This window comes from Archocentrus centrarchus, chromosome 22 (genome assembly GCF_007364275.1).
Source record: "Archocentrus centrarchus isolate MPI-CPG fArcCen1 chromosome 22, fArcCen1, whole genome shotgun sequence".
Lineage (NCBI taxonomy): Eukaryota > Metazoa > Chordata > Actinopteri > Cichliformes > Cichlidae > Archocentrus > Archocentrus centrarchus.
The window spans coordinates 9,004,060-9,024,614 of NC_044367.1; the positions used below are offsets into that span (position 1 = coordinate 9,004,060).

Consider the following 20,555-nt stretch of genomic DNA (forward strand, 5'->3'; position numbering starts at 1 on the left):
ATCTCTCCTGGGTCTGACCTCCTCCCGGTAGAACATGCCCAGAACACCTCACCCAAGAGGCGCTCTGGAGGTATCGTAGTCAGATACCCGAGCCACCTCAACTGGCTCCTTTCAATATGGAGGAGCAGCAGCTCGACTTTGAGCCCCTCCCAAATGGTTGCATCCTATCTCTAAGGGAGAGGCCAGCCACCCTTCAGAGGAAGCTAATTTCTGCCACTTGAATTCACAGTCTCAGTCTTCCGGTCACTACCCAAAGCTCGTGACCATAGGTGAGGGTGGGGTTGTGTGGGGGGCTGGAATCTATCCCAGCTGACATAGGGCAAGAGGCAGGGTACGCCCTGTACAGGTGGCCAGTCTGTCGCAGGGCTAACACAGAGAGACAGAATTATTATTTATTATTAATCTCAGGCTCTCTTCCACAGCATGTCTTTTGTCCTGTGTCTCTCCCCTTACCACCACCCAATTGCAGCACATAACTGCCCCTCACTGATCCTGGTTCTGCCGGAGGTTTCTTCTTGTTAAAAGGGAGTTTTTCCTTTCCACTGTCGCGGAGTGTTTTCAAAGGGGATTGTCTGATTGGGGGAGTTTTCTCTGGATTATTGTAGGGTCTTTACTTTACAGTAAAGATGAAGTGCAGTGCCTTGAGGCAACTGTTGTTGCGAATTGGCCCTATATAAATAAAATTGAATTGAATTTACCATTTAGTAGAATCATTTTGATATTAACATATTTGTGCCTTAACAGCGTGTATGTGTAATATTTACTTTATTAATTCTTAATTCTTTGCTCATTAGCAGGATTTATCCATATGAAGTTAATGTGTATGTGGACTCGAGCCTGATAAAACAGCTCCCAGTGATAGTTTTCAATGTTGTTATTGTTTTCACAATTCTGTGGAAATTGCAGAGCACTGACTCTGAGTCTTAAGTGACTGACCTCAGTGCTGTTGCTCTTCGTCAGATGCCTGTGGCATTTGTCTGCCAGGCTGCTGCCTGTGTGCTGCATGTTTTTTAGCTCTCAGACTTTGGTAGAGGCAGCACTCAGTCTGTGAAGAATGGTGGGAAATTCGGCCCCCGCACCACACCTTTCTTTAGGAAGCCCCTCTTTAGTACTCTCAACGTGTAGTCTTGAGATCATGGGAGAAACAGCTATTGAAACCACAGAGGGAACACACAGCACATGCATCTCATTTGTAATGTCTAGGAAAGGATCTCTATGAGAATAACAGTAAGTTCTTCAAAAATGCATAATTTAAAAGAGATTGGAAAGCATCCAAAAAGAATAGCCACACTCTAAAATTAGATTATATTCTCTAACTATTATAATATTGCCAGTGTCTGAAGCATAAAAGCCTATAAGAAATAGAGCAGATTTGCTGCCAAGCCTGTGGTGTTACATTTACATATGAAAAAAAAAGGTGTTTCTCATTTTTGTTTATTACAGTGTCATATGAGCAGCAGTGCTAATCTAAAATTCACAGAGTGTGTCGCATGTACCGAGGGTGACGGGCTTTAGCTAGCCTGCCTTGAGCAGATGATAAGTGAGGAGGGGAAAGAGCAAGTGCGTTATAGGGGGAGAGGGAGGGAGGACACGCGGGTGGGAGGTTTGGAGAGAGAGAGAGGGAGAGAGCGGGTGGGCGCTGTGAAATCCGTTAACAGGGGAGCTCTGTGCATTTGTTAGACATCTTGGCTGCTTGCCCAACTTGGCTCATTGTAATCAAGGCATGATCGTCGACTCCAGGCAGCCCTCTCTGCCGCCTCGGCTGCCTTGCGCCTGGACCCTGCCCAGCTCCCAGCGCTGACATGGAAAGACCAGTGAGTGCCTTCTCTCTTCTTCCCCCTTCTCTCGCTCTCTCTTTAGTATTAGGTTCCCCCCCTGTTTCCTCTCCTGCTCTGTCGCAGTTTCAGCTGTGTCTCTGGCTCTTTCTCCCCCCTGCTGTCGCTCCCGTAGGTGGCAGGAACGCTGGGTAGGAGGGAAGCCTTGGCAGCTTTCTCCCTACAGGCCGCTTCCTCCCCCTTTTGCCCGCCTGTCCAGGCATGGATGCCATCCGCTGGAAGCCTCTGTGTGCTGTTTGATTGTGTGAGGGTGTTAGCTGTGCTAATGTACTATCACAGGTCTCCAGAAGCCAGAGGTTTGCTGTTTCCACAAAGATTCTCCCCACTTTGGTTTGTGGAAGCCGGCGTTCGCTTCAGTCTCCGCCATTGGCCTCACTGAGAAACGGAGTCGACAGCGAGTCTCTCTGTTGCGCCTATTCTTGGTGGTATGTCCTCATGGTCTGTTGTGTTTGGATACCCTGACAACTAGAAGCTGTGAGGTAACTGCTTTCCAGCCTGCTGCCTCTCTGAATGAGTCCAAACTTTTCTCATGACCACTCTGTAGGTTCGCAGATGAGTTCAGGATTTGTAGTTCTTATTTTATTGCTAAGTATGAATTCAAACTATTCAACAACATCTCAGTGGCAGCCATTCCTTGCAGTGATGGAAAAAAGGCATGAAAGGATTTCTTGCGGTCCAAATATGATGGTCTTTGTGCGCTCGCAGTGAGTCATCATTCTGTGCTTGAAACCTTGACTTGTGTGTCGTCAGTGAAGCAGCAGTGGAGGATGACTGACTCACTTTGGCACATCTACTTCCTATGTGTGTCAGAATGGTCTGACCCCTCAATCATTTATACAGAGAGTGGAGAATATGACACTTCAAAATGAATTATGTTTTCTCACAGTTGCAAACAAGCAGAAGTGGCAAATTCTTTATTTGCCGGCGTTACTGGCACTTCTGCAGAGCTGTGAATAACAACAGATGATGCTGGCAGTGATTTAAAGAGGGAGACAGTAGTTACGTGAGTTGACAATAAGTGTCACTCACTGAGATTTAGTCACACACTGCTGTTTGTGTTTGAATTCTTTCTAAGGACAACAAGAAGAAAAATGGTGCTGGTTTGCAATAAAAAAAAATCAGACTGAGAATTGAAACAGCCTCAAACTGATAACTCTGCTCTATTTTTTTGAAAGTTTGGTACATATTTGTATAATCACATAACTTTTTTGCCATAAATCCCAGAGAATAATATAAACATATATTTTATTTCAGTGATAAAAGCTACCTCTTGACCCTTCCGGTGCAAGTATTTTGAATAAACAGGGGTATAATTTTTGAAGTGATAGATTAGCATCTTGAGAGCAGTTGTTTCTTGTCTTTGTGTTCTTCACCGATGATTGAATTTGTTTAGGTTGAAAACTAGAAACAGTGAGAAAAAATGGCATCCTTAACTCAAAAAATTTGAGTTAATAACTCAAAATTTCAAGTTAGCGCTGCCAATCAGGAACCTCCATGAAGGTACGCCATCTCCTTGTCACCTGGAAACAGGAGATTGAAGGCATCAGATATCCAACAGTTCAACATGAAGCCATTGATTCGTTACCTTTTATGCAGCTCTCATTCACTTGAAGACATTCAAAGGTCAAAAACCTGATGACAGTTTGTTCGTGCTTGCTATACACTGCTAGCTTTGAATTCACATGTGGGCAACAAGGAAAAAACGACCTCTTTCACGGAGCTTCGTGATTCGCAGAGCTATCTCGAAATTTTGACTTAATAACATGAAATTTCAAGAAAATAAAATTTCAAGTTTTTTCAGTGCAGAAACAAACAAGTGACAATGACTTCTAAAATTGTTCTAAAATGAGCTACAGAGAACACAGCTTTAGTCTTGAATGAATAACTTCAAATGTTGTTCTTTTAAGATGGTAGGCCAGCATTATTAGTACATCTTGTTCACAGCAGCCACATTCCAAATTGGACATGACTTTATTCTCTTTTTTTACTCTAGATTAGGCCATAATTTACAAAATCAGCACCACGGTCACAAATCAAGGGAGTTTTAGGGCAATTTTCTCATAGACCTCTTTTTGCAGTCAGTCGAATCGCCCCCTGCTGGCCATTAGAAAAAAATACAGGTTTAAAGCACTCCCGCATTGTCTTTGCTTTCCAGAGATACAGAGTTTATGTCCTCGATTGACTGTTTGCTTTAAAGAAGGCTACATAGTCTGTCAGCAACTGGGCTGCAGATTAGTGCTCCTGCTTTACCAGTTGTCTAAGCCACTCTTTGGACCAGGAAGGAAAGGAAGGAGGGAACATGAGGCTAAGCTGCTGCAGGCCAAAGGAAATTAGGGCTTTTTCTTGCAGAAATTTGAGGCTTCACTATTCTTGTTCCGTGAACATCTGTGCACATTGAAGAGTCCTTCAGCTTAACACCTGCCCTTGTTTTTTTTGCAGTTGCAGTTGGTATAACATGTTAAAGTGAAGTGAAGCAGGTTCGATGAGAGCACATGGAGATTTTCAGTGTGGAGCCTCTAGCTGTGCCCTGCTGATTGCATTTGGATTGACTACATATGCATTCTGGTGGTGTAACTGAGCTTCATAATGAATGCTCCATCTGTGGTGGTTAATACAGCATGCACAGTGGTGTTACACAGGTGCCTTTTTAAATTGACTGTCAGTCTATAGTTGTTGATTGCTTAGCCTTAGTTTCTCTTCTGTTTATAAGCAGGTTTTATATTGTTGTAGTTGCTTATTGAAATATCACTGTAGTTATGGTCTAAACTCACAATATATACACAAATGAGAAGTGCCAAATCCAGATGAGTACTGAATTTAAAAATGTTTTCCTCATTGAAAAATGTGTCTAGAGAAATAAATATCAAATTCTTTAGAGTTTGATTTGTAACCTTATTTGCCCATCAGATAATAAATTGATAAAATCAAAATTTTACTGTTTCTAGAGAATTTTGTGTGGTACATATTCCTGTTCAGCTGTTTCAGTTTGGACATTTTTCATCTGAAGCTTCTTCTTGTTTCTTAAATAATTAAAGTGTTGTAGTGAAAAAAAATCAGAACAGCTTCTTGAGAACACTGATGAATCTACATGGGTCTGCAGTAAAGTGGTCCAATGAAAGTACAGTCAAGAGAGTTTTTGCAGGTCTCTTTGCACTTCTTTGAAAAACTAAGTACACCTCGTGATTCAACAGCTTTTATAACCATCTTTAGCACAGGTCCCACCTCAGCATTTCAGTGCAACACCTTTTCTTTTTCAGTCATTCTGTAGATTTGCTGCAGTGCTTGGGATCATTCTCCTGTTGCATAATTTGGGCCAAGCTTTAGCTGTGGTTAGCCTGCCTCATATTTGACTCTAGCATACTTCTGCATACAGAGGAGTTCATGTCGACTCAGTGACTGGAAGGTGCACAGGTCCTGTGACTATACAAAAGAAGCCCAAATCATCACCCCTCCACCACCAATGTTGGCAGTGGCTATGAGTTGCTAGTGCTGATGTGATGGTACGTGGTGCTGTGCAATAAGGCCAAACATCTACACTTTGTCTTGTCTGTCCAGAGGACATTGTTCCAGATGAATTATGGTTTGTTTAAGATGCAGCTTTACAAACCTAAACAGTGCTGCCATGTTCTTTTTAGAGAAAAGAGGCTTTCTCCTTTGTTCTGTCATGAACTTTAACATTTAACATGCTAACTGTGGCCTGTAGCGTCTGGGATGTAGCTCTTGAGTTTTTTGCAGTTTCTCTATGCATTGCATGGGCTGACCTTGAGGCACTCCCGACCTGCAAACTGCCACAATTTCTGCTTTTATAGAGGTGGTCACACTTGGTGATGGTCTGTTAATCAAGTGCATTTGGTTAGCCTGCAAAAACCTTCTTTTTCACACAAGTGTATTTGGAAAATGGGAAAGCATTCACTGTCAAAATGACAGCATTTTGTCTCCTTGGTTCATGGACGAATGTTAAAAGAAGAGGTGATGCAACAAAGTGGTAAACATGTCCCTGTCCTAAAAAATCACAAGAAATGTATTGAATACATCAACTTCAACATGAAGCTGTATGTTTCAAAAAGCTCTGTTTCTGAGTTCATACTACACCTTGTTTGTTTTATTTTATTTATTTAGTAAGGTTCAAATCATTGCATTCTGTTTTAAATGTCACACAGCACACCCCAGCTGTGCTGGAAACCAGGACATATAAAGCTGTAGAGACCTTGAAGTAAGATTAGCCACAATAGTATTAGACCTGATGAAGTGAATGTTTTTATTTTTGTAATGAATACTTTGCTGTGTCTCCTCCCAGACCCCCAGTGACATGATGCCCAAGAGGGATCATGAGAAGGACCTGGAGCTGGACAAAAAGATTGAGGCTCTCCGCAGGAAGAATGAAGCTCTCATGAAGAGGTACAAGGTGAGAAGACGTCCTTGCACATAGAGAAGCTTCTGTGCTGTCCAGAGCTGGTCTCAAGTTTAGAGCTTCCACCTCTTTCAGGCTTCCTAATTACTTTATTATTTTTAGGAGGTGGAGGAGGACAGGAGAAGGGCAGAAGAGGAAGGAATGGCACTGCAGAGCCGGAAGGGCAAAGCTGAAGATCTTACCATCACAATCAGCAAGTCCACTAGTGTGAGTGTCAACAAAAATAATGGCATAATGTTTAAATAAAAGCTACATTACGTAATACCCCACAGTGCTGTCTTTACAGTTGACAGAATCCATCTGTTTTTAAGAAGCAGTGCTGTAAACTATATCAATATTTCATAACCTGTTCTTTTCTTTGATTGGAAGCAGGATAGTCGTGTGGTGGTGACAAAGCCATTCAGTGCCGGTTCACCAGCTGGGAAGGGACAGCAGGAGACTGGACCTGACAGGGGGGGAGAAGGTCCTCCACAGGCTGCCGGACGGGGACACAGGAAGCAGCTAACAGTCACCATGGCTGGAAAGAAGGTAAATGAACTACAGTGCCAATTTCCTCTTGACAAGGAAAAAGTGACGAGTATAGGAGATTGTAACAAAGAAGAATATCACAAAAACAGTTCTTTATAAGCATCTGTAAGTAATTTAACCAGTTGACTTTAGATCCAAAAACAGATGTATAACTACTAATAACTTAAGAATGATGGAAGCACTTTAAGCACTTTAATTATAACTGTATTATACAAAACATACCATACCAGCTGTATTTGCAAAGCTCCTTAAAACAACCACAAATAACCAAAGTGTTGTACAGCAGAATAAATAAAAGAACAATAAAAAGACAACACATGAACTCACATAAAATACACAAAAAATACAAGTGAAATAAATAGAAGACATAAAACATGAGACGAACTACACTGAATTTGTCTACACAGACCAATAATGTACACAGGAGCTTGACCAAAGCTAGCGAGGATATCGTTTTGGGTTTCTAGTGTATTTTATCTGCAGCTAGTGGATGAACTGTCATGGCTAATAACTGGTAATATCCCTGACTTTAGCTCTATCATCAAATTTTGATTTGTCCCATAGAAAACTAACTATGACACTCAGCTGTACTTTAGTGCTAATTAGCCAATGAACAAACTAATTAGCATTCTCATACTAAGACAATGAACATGGAAAATACTGCGTGAGCTGAAGCTACAGGTTGGTGTCATTGTGAGCAGGTTAGCATGCTGAAATAAGGATTCAGCTTAAAGCATGCTGACCTCTCAGGATTCACTTTGGATGGATGGATGGATCCACTTGCTCTGATACACTATAGTTTGATTTGTTGGCATGGTTTGGCTACAAGAATTCCAAGGGATATTTTCAAAAAGTTGTTCTGAGCGATCTACGTCATCCTGCTATGAAATATTTCCACTTCATTGGATACACCTGGTTATTAATTCACACTCCCACATCCAGAGGACAGAAGAGAATGGCAAGACTGCTTTGAGCTGATAGGAGGGAAATAACAGCTCAAATAACCACTAGTTACAACCAAGGTGTGCAGAAGAGCAGCTCTGAACACACAACATATCAAACTTTGAAGCAGATGGGCTACAGCAGCAGAAGACCACACCAGGTGCCACCCCTGTCAACTAAGAACAGGAAGCTGAGGCTACAATTCACAGGGGCTGACCAAAATTGGACAATAGCAACCTGATCTGATGGGTCTCGATTTCTGCTGTGACACTCAGATGGTATGGTCAGAATTTGGTGTAAACAACATGAAAGCATGGATCCATCCTGCCTTGTATCAACATGTGTGTAATGGTGTGGGAAACAGTGTCATGGCACTCTTTGGGCCAACTGAGCATTGTTTAAACACCAGCATTGAGTTTTGTTGCTTATATGTCCATCCCTTTATGACCACAGTGTATCTTCTGATGGCTGCTTCCAGCAAGATAACTCCATATGTTATAAAGCTCAAGCATGACGGTGACTTCACTGTACTCAAATGACCTCTGACCTCCACAGTCACGACACCTCAATATAGCACCTTTGCGATGTGGTGGAACAAGAGATTAGCGTTGCTGACAAATCTGCAGCAACTGTGTGTTGCTATCATATGAATATGGACCAAAAATCTCTGAGCACCTTGTTAAATCTGTGCCATGAAGAATTAAAGCAGTTCTGAAGGCAAAAGGCCATCCAACCTGGTAATAGCATGGTGTACCTAATGAAGTGGTTGGTGAATGATTAGATAACAAAGCCCACAATCTTAAGAAACAAGGTTTCCCAAGCTTATCCCAAGCTAATCAAACCGTTATGGGAGAATTTTGTGGGAATGCTGTTCATCAGAGACCGATAGTCTTTTAAATGCACCATCTGACTCACTGAAGCTGTTCCAGTGGCACAGTTTACATAAAGGTCTTTTTAATGGTTTCATCTTTATTTTATTTGTTTTATTGTATGGCAACAGCGGCTACAGTGGTAGTAACTAAGTATCCTTAAATGAATGTTTCACTCTCTTACACTGCAATGCACACTCTGACCCTTCTCTAATAATATGAGTAACTGACTCTCCAGGGTAAACGGGTGGTGAGTGAGAAGCCTGAGAAGAGGCCGGGACCTGTGGACCTCAAGAGCCCTGCTGATGACGGACAGGCGAGGCGTGTGGAGTCAGCGGGGAGGGGGAAGCAGCCATCTCACATGACCAAGAGAGACACAGCACCTCAGGTCTGAATCAGACACTCCTTCCACTACGCCCCCTCCCCCTGGTTTATTCTGACGTGCTGCACAGACGTGTTTTACATAGATGTGAGACATTTTGTCTGGCCCATCCCCTCTACCCCAGTGATGGGGTACAATGGTTTGTTGACAGGAGGTGGACCGGGGCTGTTACTGATTGGTGCAGGATTGAGAAAGGAGAGGCTGGCGAATAAGATGCTCTGCAGAACCACGTTTTCAACTTCTTCTGGATCTGTCTTTGGCCTGCAAGCTATTAGTCCAATGCATTTGCAGCTATCGAGTGTGTCACCTGCAGCCTCTTAACCAGGCAGCTCCCGTGCAGAAACCACGTGAAGAATTTCCTGCTGCGTGTTGCATATGAGAAAGGGAAACTGTGGAAAATATCCTGACCTGACTCTCTCATATGAAAATGAGTTTACTCTAATCTCACTTGGGTCTGGTGGTTATTTCTTTTATTTTTTTTTCTTTGTATTTTTTCAGCACCACCAGGAGGTGGGTGCCTTTGAGGCGTGGAAGTGGATGCAAAGTTGAGTCCCTGCAGGGTTACAAAAGATGAAACAAAAAAAATTATGTTTTAATATTTACGTTTATATAATAAGATGATAGCTATCCTGCCTAACTTCACTAGCTTTACGAGTTGGTTTGCTTGAGATGCCATATTTAATACAGACAGGCAGAGATTCATGTGCACATGCAGTACCCCCGGCTGGGCTGTGAAATGCCAAACTGTCACTGACCTTAGTCCCCCGTGCCCCCGCCTCCCTCGCCCCCGGGTATGCAAAAAGTCTGGAACAGCTGCTCTGCCTCAATCTGAGGCCTGACGCAGAGACACACTCACAGACTCAAATAAATAAGCTGATGCACAGGCAGCTGATCCTCACCACTGTAAACACAGACGCAGTCTGGTCACAGGAGGGGTCTTGGGACGTAAAAGCAGGGACAGCAGACGTACAAGTTCAGGCTAAAATGGGTGTATCTGCTACTGATTGGCTGATATGCCGAGTGCTGCTCAGTGGGCTGTCTGAGTTAATGTGCACTGAATCTATGAGCTGAACACATTGTTCTTTTTGCCTTTATTTCTGGCCCACTAGGTCTGTCCCCCTTTATTTATCATGTGGACTGAATCAGCACTTGAACAGTAGCCAGAGCTCCAGTGCACCAGTCATCTGTGAATCCCAGAGACCTGGTTTCCACATGGGTGCTGTTTATATAACCAGTGCGATTTCACTAGGTTTATGAGAGCAGCAGAGGGAAAGCTGCTAAACGTTGATACGGGAGAACATGTCATTGATCCGTCTGGCAAGCGTTGGAAAAATGTATATGTAGGTTCATGTTGAGGTTGCTGCACTGCCCTGTCTCTGAGATAATTTTCTAATGAGTATGAGTGCATGTGTGACAGAGAGAAGGAGAAACCCTGGAAATAAATAATGACTCTGTGAGAGGGGTGTGGCTGTCTAGCAGTGTCTCATACAGCCTGGAAGTACCTCATGACTAGACTGTCTGTTCACACTCGTGAGAGAGAGCGACAGGAGCAAGGAAATGCAGTCGAACTGAGAGAAACAAAGGTGAGGGGGTGAGCGAGAGACTCTTGGCAACCCACCATCTGTTTCCACCCCCATCTCTCTTCCCTGAAACTTTAAGTGGTCCACACTCCTCTGGCACGATTGTTTCCCTATTCCCACCATCCTGAAAGGGCCGATTTGATCTAATTAACATTCAACTGCCTTCTCACTCTGAAAAGGCTCATTATGCTTCCAAAGAGACAGACCTGGCAAGGTGCCAAGAAAGAGGGAGAGGAAGAAGGAGTAGTGTGACGAGAAGGAAGAAAAGAAGTAGTCAGAGGTCTTTGTGTATGTGCTATACTCTCCACTGGATGTGGGAGTGCAAGTGATCACGTGGGTGTCCATGACCGTAGGTGTGCTACCAGCCCACTCACTCTGCCCAGCGCTTATTGTCTTTTCCCCCCTCAGCTGTTTGAGTGTTGCTGTTAATGGCAACATGACTCATCCTGTGTGTTCACCAGAGCGCATCATTGAAATCAGAATTACACCAGAATAGAAATTAACACAATTCTGTATCTCTAATAAGCCGAGTTTGATTTACAAACCACCAGGTGGCTTCCAAGGTCAGCTACCTGCTAACTGCAGTCTGCTCTTACAGCCCCTGTGCAGAGTGCACAAAAATGACTGTATAGTTGAAGCTGTTGTGCCGAGTTATGCTGTTATGCTTTAAGCCACTTGGCGGCAGTGTAGGCCTCTTAGTCTTTCCTAATGGATGAGTCAGAGCCCGTGCGTGATTTTCTTTTACTGACCATGACAGCAGTAATGTGATTCTTTACAACTGTGTGTAACTGGCTGGCAACAAGTTGCTGTGGGACTCTTATAATTGCTACACTCATCTTTTAATTTCTCCTCTGTGGCAGGATGAGGTTATAAAGGGGCAGAAGCACACTGAGGAGCATCACAGGGTGTCAGAGCAATGCCAGGTAAAATAATACCTCACACACAGATACAAACACTTAGGTACAGATCGTGTTATTCTGTCTCACCCTCCTCAACTCTAAGGACTGTAGTTTCAGCTCATAATGACCGCATGGCTCACTGATAATGATTCAGTAAAAACATGGTTTTCACCAGCACTGTGTTAGCATACAAAGCACAGAGATATGCACTCTGCCCTCATCACAAACACACGCAGACAGGCACAACACGTTGCCGTGCACACTTTTCTTTTCTGGTGCGTCTCCTCATTTGCCTCCTGCTGGCTTGCATGTCAGCCTTGCTGGAGTAGCTCAGAGCTGTCACAGATCGGGCGTGCGATAAAGAGGCTGACTGGGGAGGCAGGAAGGATCGGCTTCAAAGGCACGGTGGATTCTCCGCATGACAAGTGATGCTGTTCATGCCTCTCTGGGTCCTGCTCTGCAGTCCTGGCCTAGACAGTCTTCAAGGAAATACCACGTGGATTTTTTTTCTTGTCGTGTTGCACATGGAATTAACTCTTATGTGTAACAGAAATAATATATGGACCTAAATTAGTGCTGCTTTTGGAGGTTCAGCCATTCAGATTATGATCTCAGCAATTTCATCCAGGTTCATTTTGTAACATCCAACCTATCGTCTTTGGCTCCTGGCAACATCCCATTGAGGCCCCCACAGAGGCAAAAAAAATTTAAAAATTTCTAATTAGCAGCTGGGGTGGCAGTAGGACATGGCCTGTTGGAACATGCGAAAAGTGTCTTCCCGTGTGGCCCCTGATGTCCTCTGAGGGCCGGCACAGAGGGAGGAGAGACGAGGTGGAAAACAGAAGGATGAGCACAGATGCCATGTTCTCCAATAACCATAGGCAGGAGGGCAACATGTTTACTTTGCTTTGATTGGTCCACACCTGAGGAGAAAACATGACCCATCATAGTTTCTTACAAGCACTGCGTTGTGTCTCTTTTTCTCTCACTGTTTTGACTGCTGCTTTGAGTTGTAATATTCTCAGCAGATTTTTTTTTTTGTCATTTTTTCTACTCAAAAATCCCATAAATGTAGCCTGTATCAGATCTCCTTTTGCTATTAGCCAGCATTCTTCTGTGCTCTCATCACAGTAATCAATAAACAGGTTAAGAGGGGAATGGAGGAATAGCTCCTAATTGTGTTTACTGTACGCTGTACTTTTCCTGGAACACTAACTGGTATTTACCCAGGGAGGCAGCGAAATACACCAACATAGCAGAAGTACATACATTAGCCTGTTGCTGTGTATGAAAAAGGGATTCTTAATATGGACGTGTCCTCTCTGCTGATATAGAGTGATGTGCATTATAATGTTTTTATGCATTGAAATACTGCCTTTTGTACGCACGCAGGAGATTGAGAACCTGCAGGCCAGCACAGACCTGAACATCCCCACATCGAGAGAGGAGCAGGAGGAATATTTAAGGTGGAAGAAGGAGCGTGAGCAGATTGACAGGGAGAGGGTGGCGCGCCATAAAAATGCCAAGGGCCAGTGGAGACGAGCATGGGACATGGACAAAACTGAAAACATGTAAAGCATTTACATTAATGTTCCCATTGGATGTAGTTGTTAAAGCTGAAGGACAAAAAAAGAAAAAAAAATCCATAAATTTTTAGCATATTTTAATTCATGTGGTCTGAGGAAGAGCTAGACTCTTAGCCATGCTCTGGACTCTGTTTTCTGTTTTATCACTTGCTTGTAATTGGGAGACTTTAGCCAATCACAGATGTGTTTTTTCCAACCCAGATCAAGTCAAGTCAAGTGAACTTTATTTAAATAACAAAATTTAAAACAATATGAGTTGACCCAAATAGCTTTCAGGGCAAACACATTTCCACTACCATGTCTCCTAATTTCAAAGCAGACAAACATCATAAAAATGAACACCAAGCAAAAATCAGATGAATGATATAAATAAAATAAAATAATAGTATTTAATGCTGGGATAAAAATACAATTAAATTACATAAATAAAACCTAATAAAAATAAAACAGTTGAAATAACAGAGCAGCAAGAAAACATTCACAGTGGATTTGCGAATGTGACATTGCAGACTTGACTAAAAGTGAGTGAACAGGTAGGTGTTCAGGGCTGATTTAGAATTACAGGTCCTTCTGTGGGATGGCAGATTGTTCCAGAGGCTGAGGGAGCAAAGGTCCAGTCACCTTCAGCTTGAGGATGACCTCAGGATGACCTGGAGGCAAAATATGAGGTTAAAAGGTCTGTGAAATATTGTGGAGCTGCTCCATGGAGGGCTTTAAAAACAAATGCTAGTTAGTTATTAGTTTTGCAGAGTTCCCCTTTTCACCTTTAATTCTTCCAGCACTGAAAGGATAAGAGGAGAAAATAACCTGGGAGAACATTGTGCTTCTTTGTATCTAAATTATTCAGTGAAGAATCCATTAGATGAGCTTTCTGGGCTGCATGTTTTACCACATGATCCCACCACTAATTTTTATGAAGCCAAAGGATGATGTCACACAGTGACAGTGTCACCAAACAGTTACCTGCTGTATGCAATGGTGCACATGGAGTCTATGAGTTACACGTCGAACACTGTTACAGACTGCTGCCCCCATCGCTGGGGGAAATCACACAGTAGCACCCCAAACTGACCTTGGAAAAGAATTGCAACACATTTATTTTAAACTGTTTGTTAGATTTCAAACAAGCCAAGCTGCAGCTGTACAAAGAGTGACCAAGATGCAGAGTGAATTAATGTGCTATTTAGAGAAGTATCCAAATGTAAAGACACAAGGAAAGAGGAGCTATTTTTAGCTGGGGGGGGTAAGGGATGGAAATGCCTTGCCTTATTTGGTGAAGCATTAACAAAGCCTCCGAGAAAGAACAGAAGAGGAAATGTTTCTTTGATTTGTCAATTTAAAAAGATGTCAAAAGGAGGGGTGGGGACTCGTGGAGCATAATTTCTGCACAATCTTAAACTGTTGGCCCACATTAGTGCTCAGTGATACAGTTAAATGCCTGATCAGGATGTTGCTTGCACTGGCTTTTGTTGCTGTCTAAACTAAGCCTCTGCCTCTAGGTTTTCAGACAAATCCCTTTCTGATAGAGACTGGGGGCCTTCCAGCAGAGGTAAGCCAAACACACAGGCCAAACTGACAGCACAAGGAGTAAGAAATAAAAAAAAAAAAAAAATGTGATGATAAAAAAATTGTTCATTGTTCCAGGGGGAAGAAATGCTAGAAGAGGACCCAGGGCAGGCAGTGATTCAAAAGGTATCCTACACATTATTTAGTTAATAGTTATATGGCATAAAATATTCCTATAGCATTTAGACTTTAACTTACGGTGCTTTTCTGACCTAGGTCATGACAAGCGAGGTAAAGACAAGGGAGCCAAAAAGGTGCAAGTGATGAGCAGTAAAGCAAAAGGCAAAGATCGCCTGACCGGGCGGGCCAGAAGGTCAGTAACAGCTACTCACTACAGACTGGTAGCAAAGCTGATTCCACCATCAAAGCATTTTTCTACATAGCTTCAATTAGCTGTAACGAGAAACATCAGTCTGACTAATGCAGTACGTAAAGCGGATGTGGACAGGCATGTTGTTTTTCTGCACTGTGCCCTAATGTACAAATTCCCCTGGATGTCATGAGACTTGATTTAGAAGTGGTAGCAGCTGACTAAATAACCCAGAAGGCCTCATTCTTATCCCATTCAGCCCCCCCCCCCCCCCCCCCCCCCCCCCCCCATCTAGTTTCTCCTCTGTTGTGAAATGCAGCGCTCGGTGGTGGGGGGGCTTTCTGGGTATGTTGTTACACAGTCATAATCTCAAAAATCCACAACCACAGAGCTGAAAATGAGGCATTATATGCATTTTGAGTGAGAAAGTGTAATGTGCTGGATGATTTTATACCTCTGTATGTCTCTGTGGAAGTAGGTAAGGATCAGGGGGGCGCTGTAAAACAGCACTCAGGTGCGATATTCCTGTTATCAGGCTCTGCTGTTGTCACAGTTGGCTACAGATTTGAGTGTGGGTAAGGGCCTCTAAAGCCATTTTACACATGCGCTGCAGCCCTGAATGTTTCTGGACGTTGTCCAAATGGAAGTGTATGTGAGAACATAAATGTGTGATGCAGATGAAATGGTCTTTAAACAGTCGTTGCCAGTTCCTTAGTACAAAGTTGGTGTGATTTCCTATCGCCGATGTGAGAAAAGGGCAAGTAATAATCTAGTGAATTCACAGCTAACGAGTAGTCATCCTGCGTTCTGCCTGCTACGCCCTCTACCTGGACAGCACCCTAGCCTAAACCACAGAGAGTACTTCCAGTACTGTGTCTCAAGTGGAAGATGTCCTGTAGGGCAACTGAGGACAGTGACCCAACCTGATTCTCCTGACACTGTCTGGAGTTCATGCTTGAATAATGATCACAACAACTGAGACCTGTGGTGTTTATGTCTCACAAGGCTGAGCCCCTAACTCTAATCACAGCTCTTGCTTTCCACATGTCCTTGGACAATCACCCCATACTACTCCCATGGTAGTCATTACCTTACATGGTAGTCATTGGTTTGTAAGCATGTATGTGACTGAGAGCATTATATAAATGCTATTTCAAGACTCAGAAACAGAGATTCACAACCTTACTGCTTTTATATTGTTTCAGATGGCAGGCAAATGATGAAGGAGATAACCTACAGGTGAGAGGTCAAACCTGTCCTAGCATGAATATAAAGTGAACAATAAAAGACATCCAGTTTAGCAATCGCACTCTTGTTTGTTGCTTTGATCTCATCTCTTAGATGCCTGACACAACACTGGAGGAATTCCTTGAGGAACTTGATGCCCTCACAGATGCTGATGCAGATGATCTGAAAGATCAGGACACAAAAACAAAGCTGTCACCGAGCCCAGATTCACTGAGTACACCTGAGGAAGCGAGTGAGTCAGCAGCCACGGTGTCGGCTGCTATCCTAAGGGAGGACACCCTGACTCAGGGGAAGGCAGAGGCCTCGTCCCCTCGGGGGTTGGAGAAGAAAGTACGCTTCTCAGAGGAACTCATCCAAGGGGCTCATGCAAGGCAAACCACAGGCTCTCAAGACTCGGAATCCAGAAGTCCCAGCTCTTTGAAAGCTTCCTCCCCTAAAAAGAACAAGCATGAAGTGCAGAGGCCACAGCAGCCTCTTGAAAGTTCCAAGCAGGGCGACGAGAGTCTTCAGGATAAAGGAGGTGGTTCAGCTGCACCTTCTGTTGCACAGCAGCAGGTATCTGAAACTGAATGCACTAAAAAGGACAGCAGCTCCCCTGCAGCTCCCAGCTCCCCCCCTGCTGAAAAAGCCTGCACCCCTCTACATGAGGTCCAGCCTGTAGAGCTTACCAAGTGTAACATTAGTAACACAAACACAGGTATGTGGTAACATAAGTGAGCCTGACTTTCTTTTCTGACACTATGTGTGGATGGTACAATTAAACTAATCATGTTTTTGTTTTCATAGAAGAACTGATAGACTCTGGTCTGTCTGTTTTGAGCCTAGAGTCTGGAGAAACACACCCAACACACTCCACCAGCAGTGACAAGGTCAGTGTGAGAGAGAGGGATGGGAGAATCAATAGATGTGCAAATGGACCGATGGAGGAAAGTGTAAATGGATGGGGATTTAAATGGATGAAGAGAGCTATGCAATATAGCTGCACTGCAGCTGTGTATTATCCAATTTTAATTCAGCCCCTCTGAGTCTTGATGGAGTGCAGGAGAAATAGTCTCATGAGAGAATGGTTTTTCATTTCATCTTTCACTAGAACAGATAATCTATGACCGTCTCGTGGATTCATTCATATTGAGAAGTGTTGCGCATGAGAAAAAAATACTGCAAATGTAAAATACAGAAAATAAGTTCTTAGCTGCTAATTTGTATGCTTTTCTCTCTCTCTTTTTTGGCAGGCACGAGAGCATGGGAAAATTGTTTGATTGACATTTTCGGGATATAAACACTGAAACCAAAACACAGCATTATTTTTGCTTCAAGTAGCTCATTTGCAATACTCTGTTTATAGCATACAGGCAAAACCGTTGTTTCATTTTGCTGTGGAAGCTGAATTTTTGTCTAAAAGGTTCACATATGAATAGTGAGACGTGTTTCCCCGCTCAATTATTTTTTACATCCAAGCACTTTATGAGTATAAAAATATGTGTACTGACACCGTCTTCTGTATGGAAGTACGCTGCTTGAGTGCAATATCATTGAATGTTTACACGTTTGTATGAAAACGTTAGGGTACATATCAGGAGGCTAGCTAATCGGTTTCACTTAGATAGCCCTTGACATTAAACCAAGCCACAGTCAAATTACTTAGTGCCTGATTCTGCCTTAGAGGTATCTTTTTTAATTTATTTAGTTCATTTAGCAGGGACAATGCACAATAAATATATTGCTTGGATATCGCTAAAAGCTCATTTTCACCTGTAGTCCCTGAATAACTTTTCAGTTACTGAATAAAGATTGTATTGTATGATGACACATAGGTACAGACCTCCAGTAGACTTTGTATTTCTACACTTTAAATAGTTGATGAGTAGATATTATTTATTAACTGCTTCCAGCATCCATAAATAGCCTTTGACATGTATGAAATTAATTGTTAAAAGGCACATTTAGACCGTGATGTCTTTGGCCAGTGACTAAGTCCAAAGTTTACAAAATGTTACTACTGACATGCTGTAAATGTTTCTGTTATTACGAACATTGAGAGAAGCGCTCCACTGAGTTTAGACAACAAGACAGGAGCCTGATGATGTCACACTGTTGTTAAAATGATCTGAATTTGGGGATGACGTGTACAATCATAAAGCCTCACAGTTCTGCCCATAAGTAAATAAAAGAAACATACTTGTTTAAATTTGGCCTTTTTACACATTAAGGACGTCTCCTCGTGCACCTCGGAGCCACTTCCAGCGCGCCTGCTGTTTTTACTTTGTGTTTTGATCTGACTACTTTTCACCGGGGACTTTAGAAAGGAAACATATATTTCTGTGTCACATTGACCCAGCCTCCATGTCGAGGATCAGCACTGGGGAACTTCATCTCTGGCTATGGCCCAGAGCGCAAACAGCAGTTTTCAAAGGAACAATTCGCAGTGTCCAAGCCTTAAGGCGGCACATCAAGAGCATGCTCATTGCTCCCCTAGGCTCAGTTCTACTGTCTCATCCTGAGGCATCAAGAGGTGAAACATTTGAAGGAAACCACTGGAGCTTTAGAGTCACAGAACCTGCCTTTTTTTTTTTTTTTTAAACAGCCCTTCAACACAATCTTCAATCAATTGAAGGATCTCTGTTTTGGCACAAGGAGGAGATCCAATGCACATCGCAGACAAACGAGTGCTTGGATTAGAAAGGGACTAATTTAAAAATAGCAGCCATGCTGGAATTGTTTTGCAGTGCTGCCAAAAGAGACAACCTTGAAAAGGAAATTTGCAAAATTCGGTAGCCGTGATTTTTATGGGCAGAGTTGCGTTACTGTGATTGCAACACGTATTTATTACAGAAGAGGGTTAGGGTTAGAAGGAAATAAATGCGATCAACTTGTAAGATGATATAGTTCACCGGTATACCACTTTGAGGTTAAAATAAACAGCCAGCTAATTTCAAAATATGACACATTTGAAAACATATGGATGTTTAAATAGTGATTTACAACACTGTAGAACTGAAACCTTACACACTATTGTTGTGTTCCCTAAAGCACAGTTTTACAGCTGAATCCCAATCATCCAGTCTTCCTCAGACTCTTATTATGTTATGTTTTTAGGCACTGAATTTGGGGTTGTAATGTAGTATGTTAGCTAATTCTACAAGTCCTGATACAGGAAGGTGGAGTGGTCCTTGGGCCCCTGTCAGGAAAAAATGTTATTCAGGCCTATTAGGGTCAATTCAAAATGCTGGGATTCAGCTGTAACTGTTTTGTATCATATATTCTGTATTATGTTTATGAAAGACAGCCGAATATTTTTAAATGCTTCCCTTGATTAATATCCCAGCCAGTTTTTGTGCCTTGCATATTGGCTTTTTCAGCTATTGAAGGTGTACCTTATTTTATGGTTTGTATATTAACTGTTAGATATACTGTACTGGCAGTGCAGCCTCGTTTATTTTATTTATTTGCCTCTTCATTTGGACAACAGAATGTTACCAAGTAAATCTCAAGCTGTGTTTCTCTGTGAGATGTGTGCTTTTTTTAATTTATTGCCAGCCTTTTATGCTATTTTGGGTAAGAAGTTGCAACTATATTAAGACGCCTTAAAGGAGCTCTGTCCTCAAAGAAGTTTTTGGCTTTCGTCAATGCCACAGTGTAGTAAACAGTTATGTAACTGTAAGTGGAAAACACAGTGGACATGCTCAGGGCTGCGTGGCCCTGTCAGTGTCTGCTGAGGTTACATAAAATTTTTTAAAAAAAGCAAGTCACAATGTTTGAAGCCAGTCCATCTGTTAAGAAAGAAGGGGCCTTATTCTGTATTATGTGTGGATAGCAATTTACTAGTAAAAGAAACATCTGTGTGAAAAACAGGTCACTCGTTACCTCTGAAGTATTTAAGACTCCCTGTGGGATTTAATTTAGTGGAATAAAATTTAGGACCTACAATCATAGAGCCTTTTATTTGTCCTCGTGCAGTCTTTGCTCATTCAGTTGTTTAACATCTGCATTGTCACCTTCCTTAAATGTCCGTTTCAAAGGTGTGTACAACTATCCGCCACATGTTTTCACGCACTATTATAATCATATGTGCCTGTGTGTGAGTGTGTGACGCATTTCAAGGTGTGATCCCAGCCTTTCGCTGTTCAGAGCGCTCACGCGAATCTGCGTGCAACATGACTTCATTTACTGAACCGCTCGGAAGGTGGCATACGGAACGTCAATAAAGATTTTTGTCTATTTCAAACACTCTGACTGCCATTGTTTTGTCGCACTGGTCACCTCACCTGCTCGTGTACCTGAGTGAACACACGCTAGCGGACGAATTCATTGTGTGGAGTTTTTTTTTCTTCTCATTGTAACAAGTATCAAACGGCCAGCCTGATAAAGATACACAGCACACTGTCGCACCAACAGTCCA

The 20,555-nt window shown here is 42.6% G+C and overlaps 1 protein-coding gene across 3 annotated transcripts; it reads left to right on the forward strand.

Moving 5' to 3' along the window:
• Window positions 1-1,633: 1,633 nt before the first annotated feature.
• On the forward strand, window positions 1,634-20,344 carry ccdc9b (coiled-coil domain containing 9B). 3 transcript variants are annotated; one of them, XM_030719661.1, is made up of 14 exons: window positions 1,634-1,814; window positions 6,133-6,240; window positions 6,349-6,453; window positions 6,619-6,774; window positions 8,824-8,973; window positions 11,408-11,470; window positions 12,839-13,017; window positions 14,532-14,581; window positions 14,677-14,724; window positions 14,815-14,911; window positions 16,114-16,147; window positions 16,250-16,853; window positions 16,943-17,025; window positions 17,389-20,344. In XM_030719661.1, the coding sequence occupies exons 1-14, from the start codon at window positions 1,803-1,805 to the stop codon at window positions 17,413-17,415; spliced, it is 1,716 nt and encodes a 571-aa protein (XP_030575521.1). In that variant the 5' UTR covers window positions 1,634-1,802; the 3' UTR covers window positions 17,416-20,344. The 3 variants fall into 3 exon arrangements, with proteins under 3 accessions (XP_030575521.1, XP_030575523.1, XP_030575522.1); XM_030719662.1 differs by lacking the exon at window positions 1,634-1,814 and adding an exon at window positions 1,934-2,314; XM_030719663.1 differs by lacking the exon at window positions 11,408-11,470.
• The last annotated feature ends 211 nt before the right edge of the window (window positions 20,345-20,555 follow it).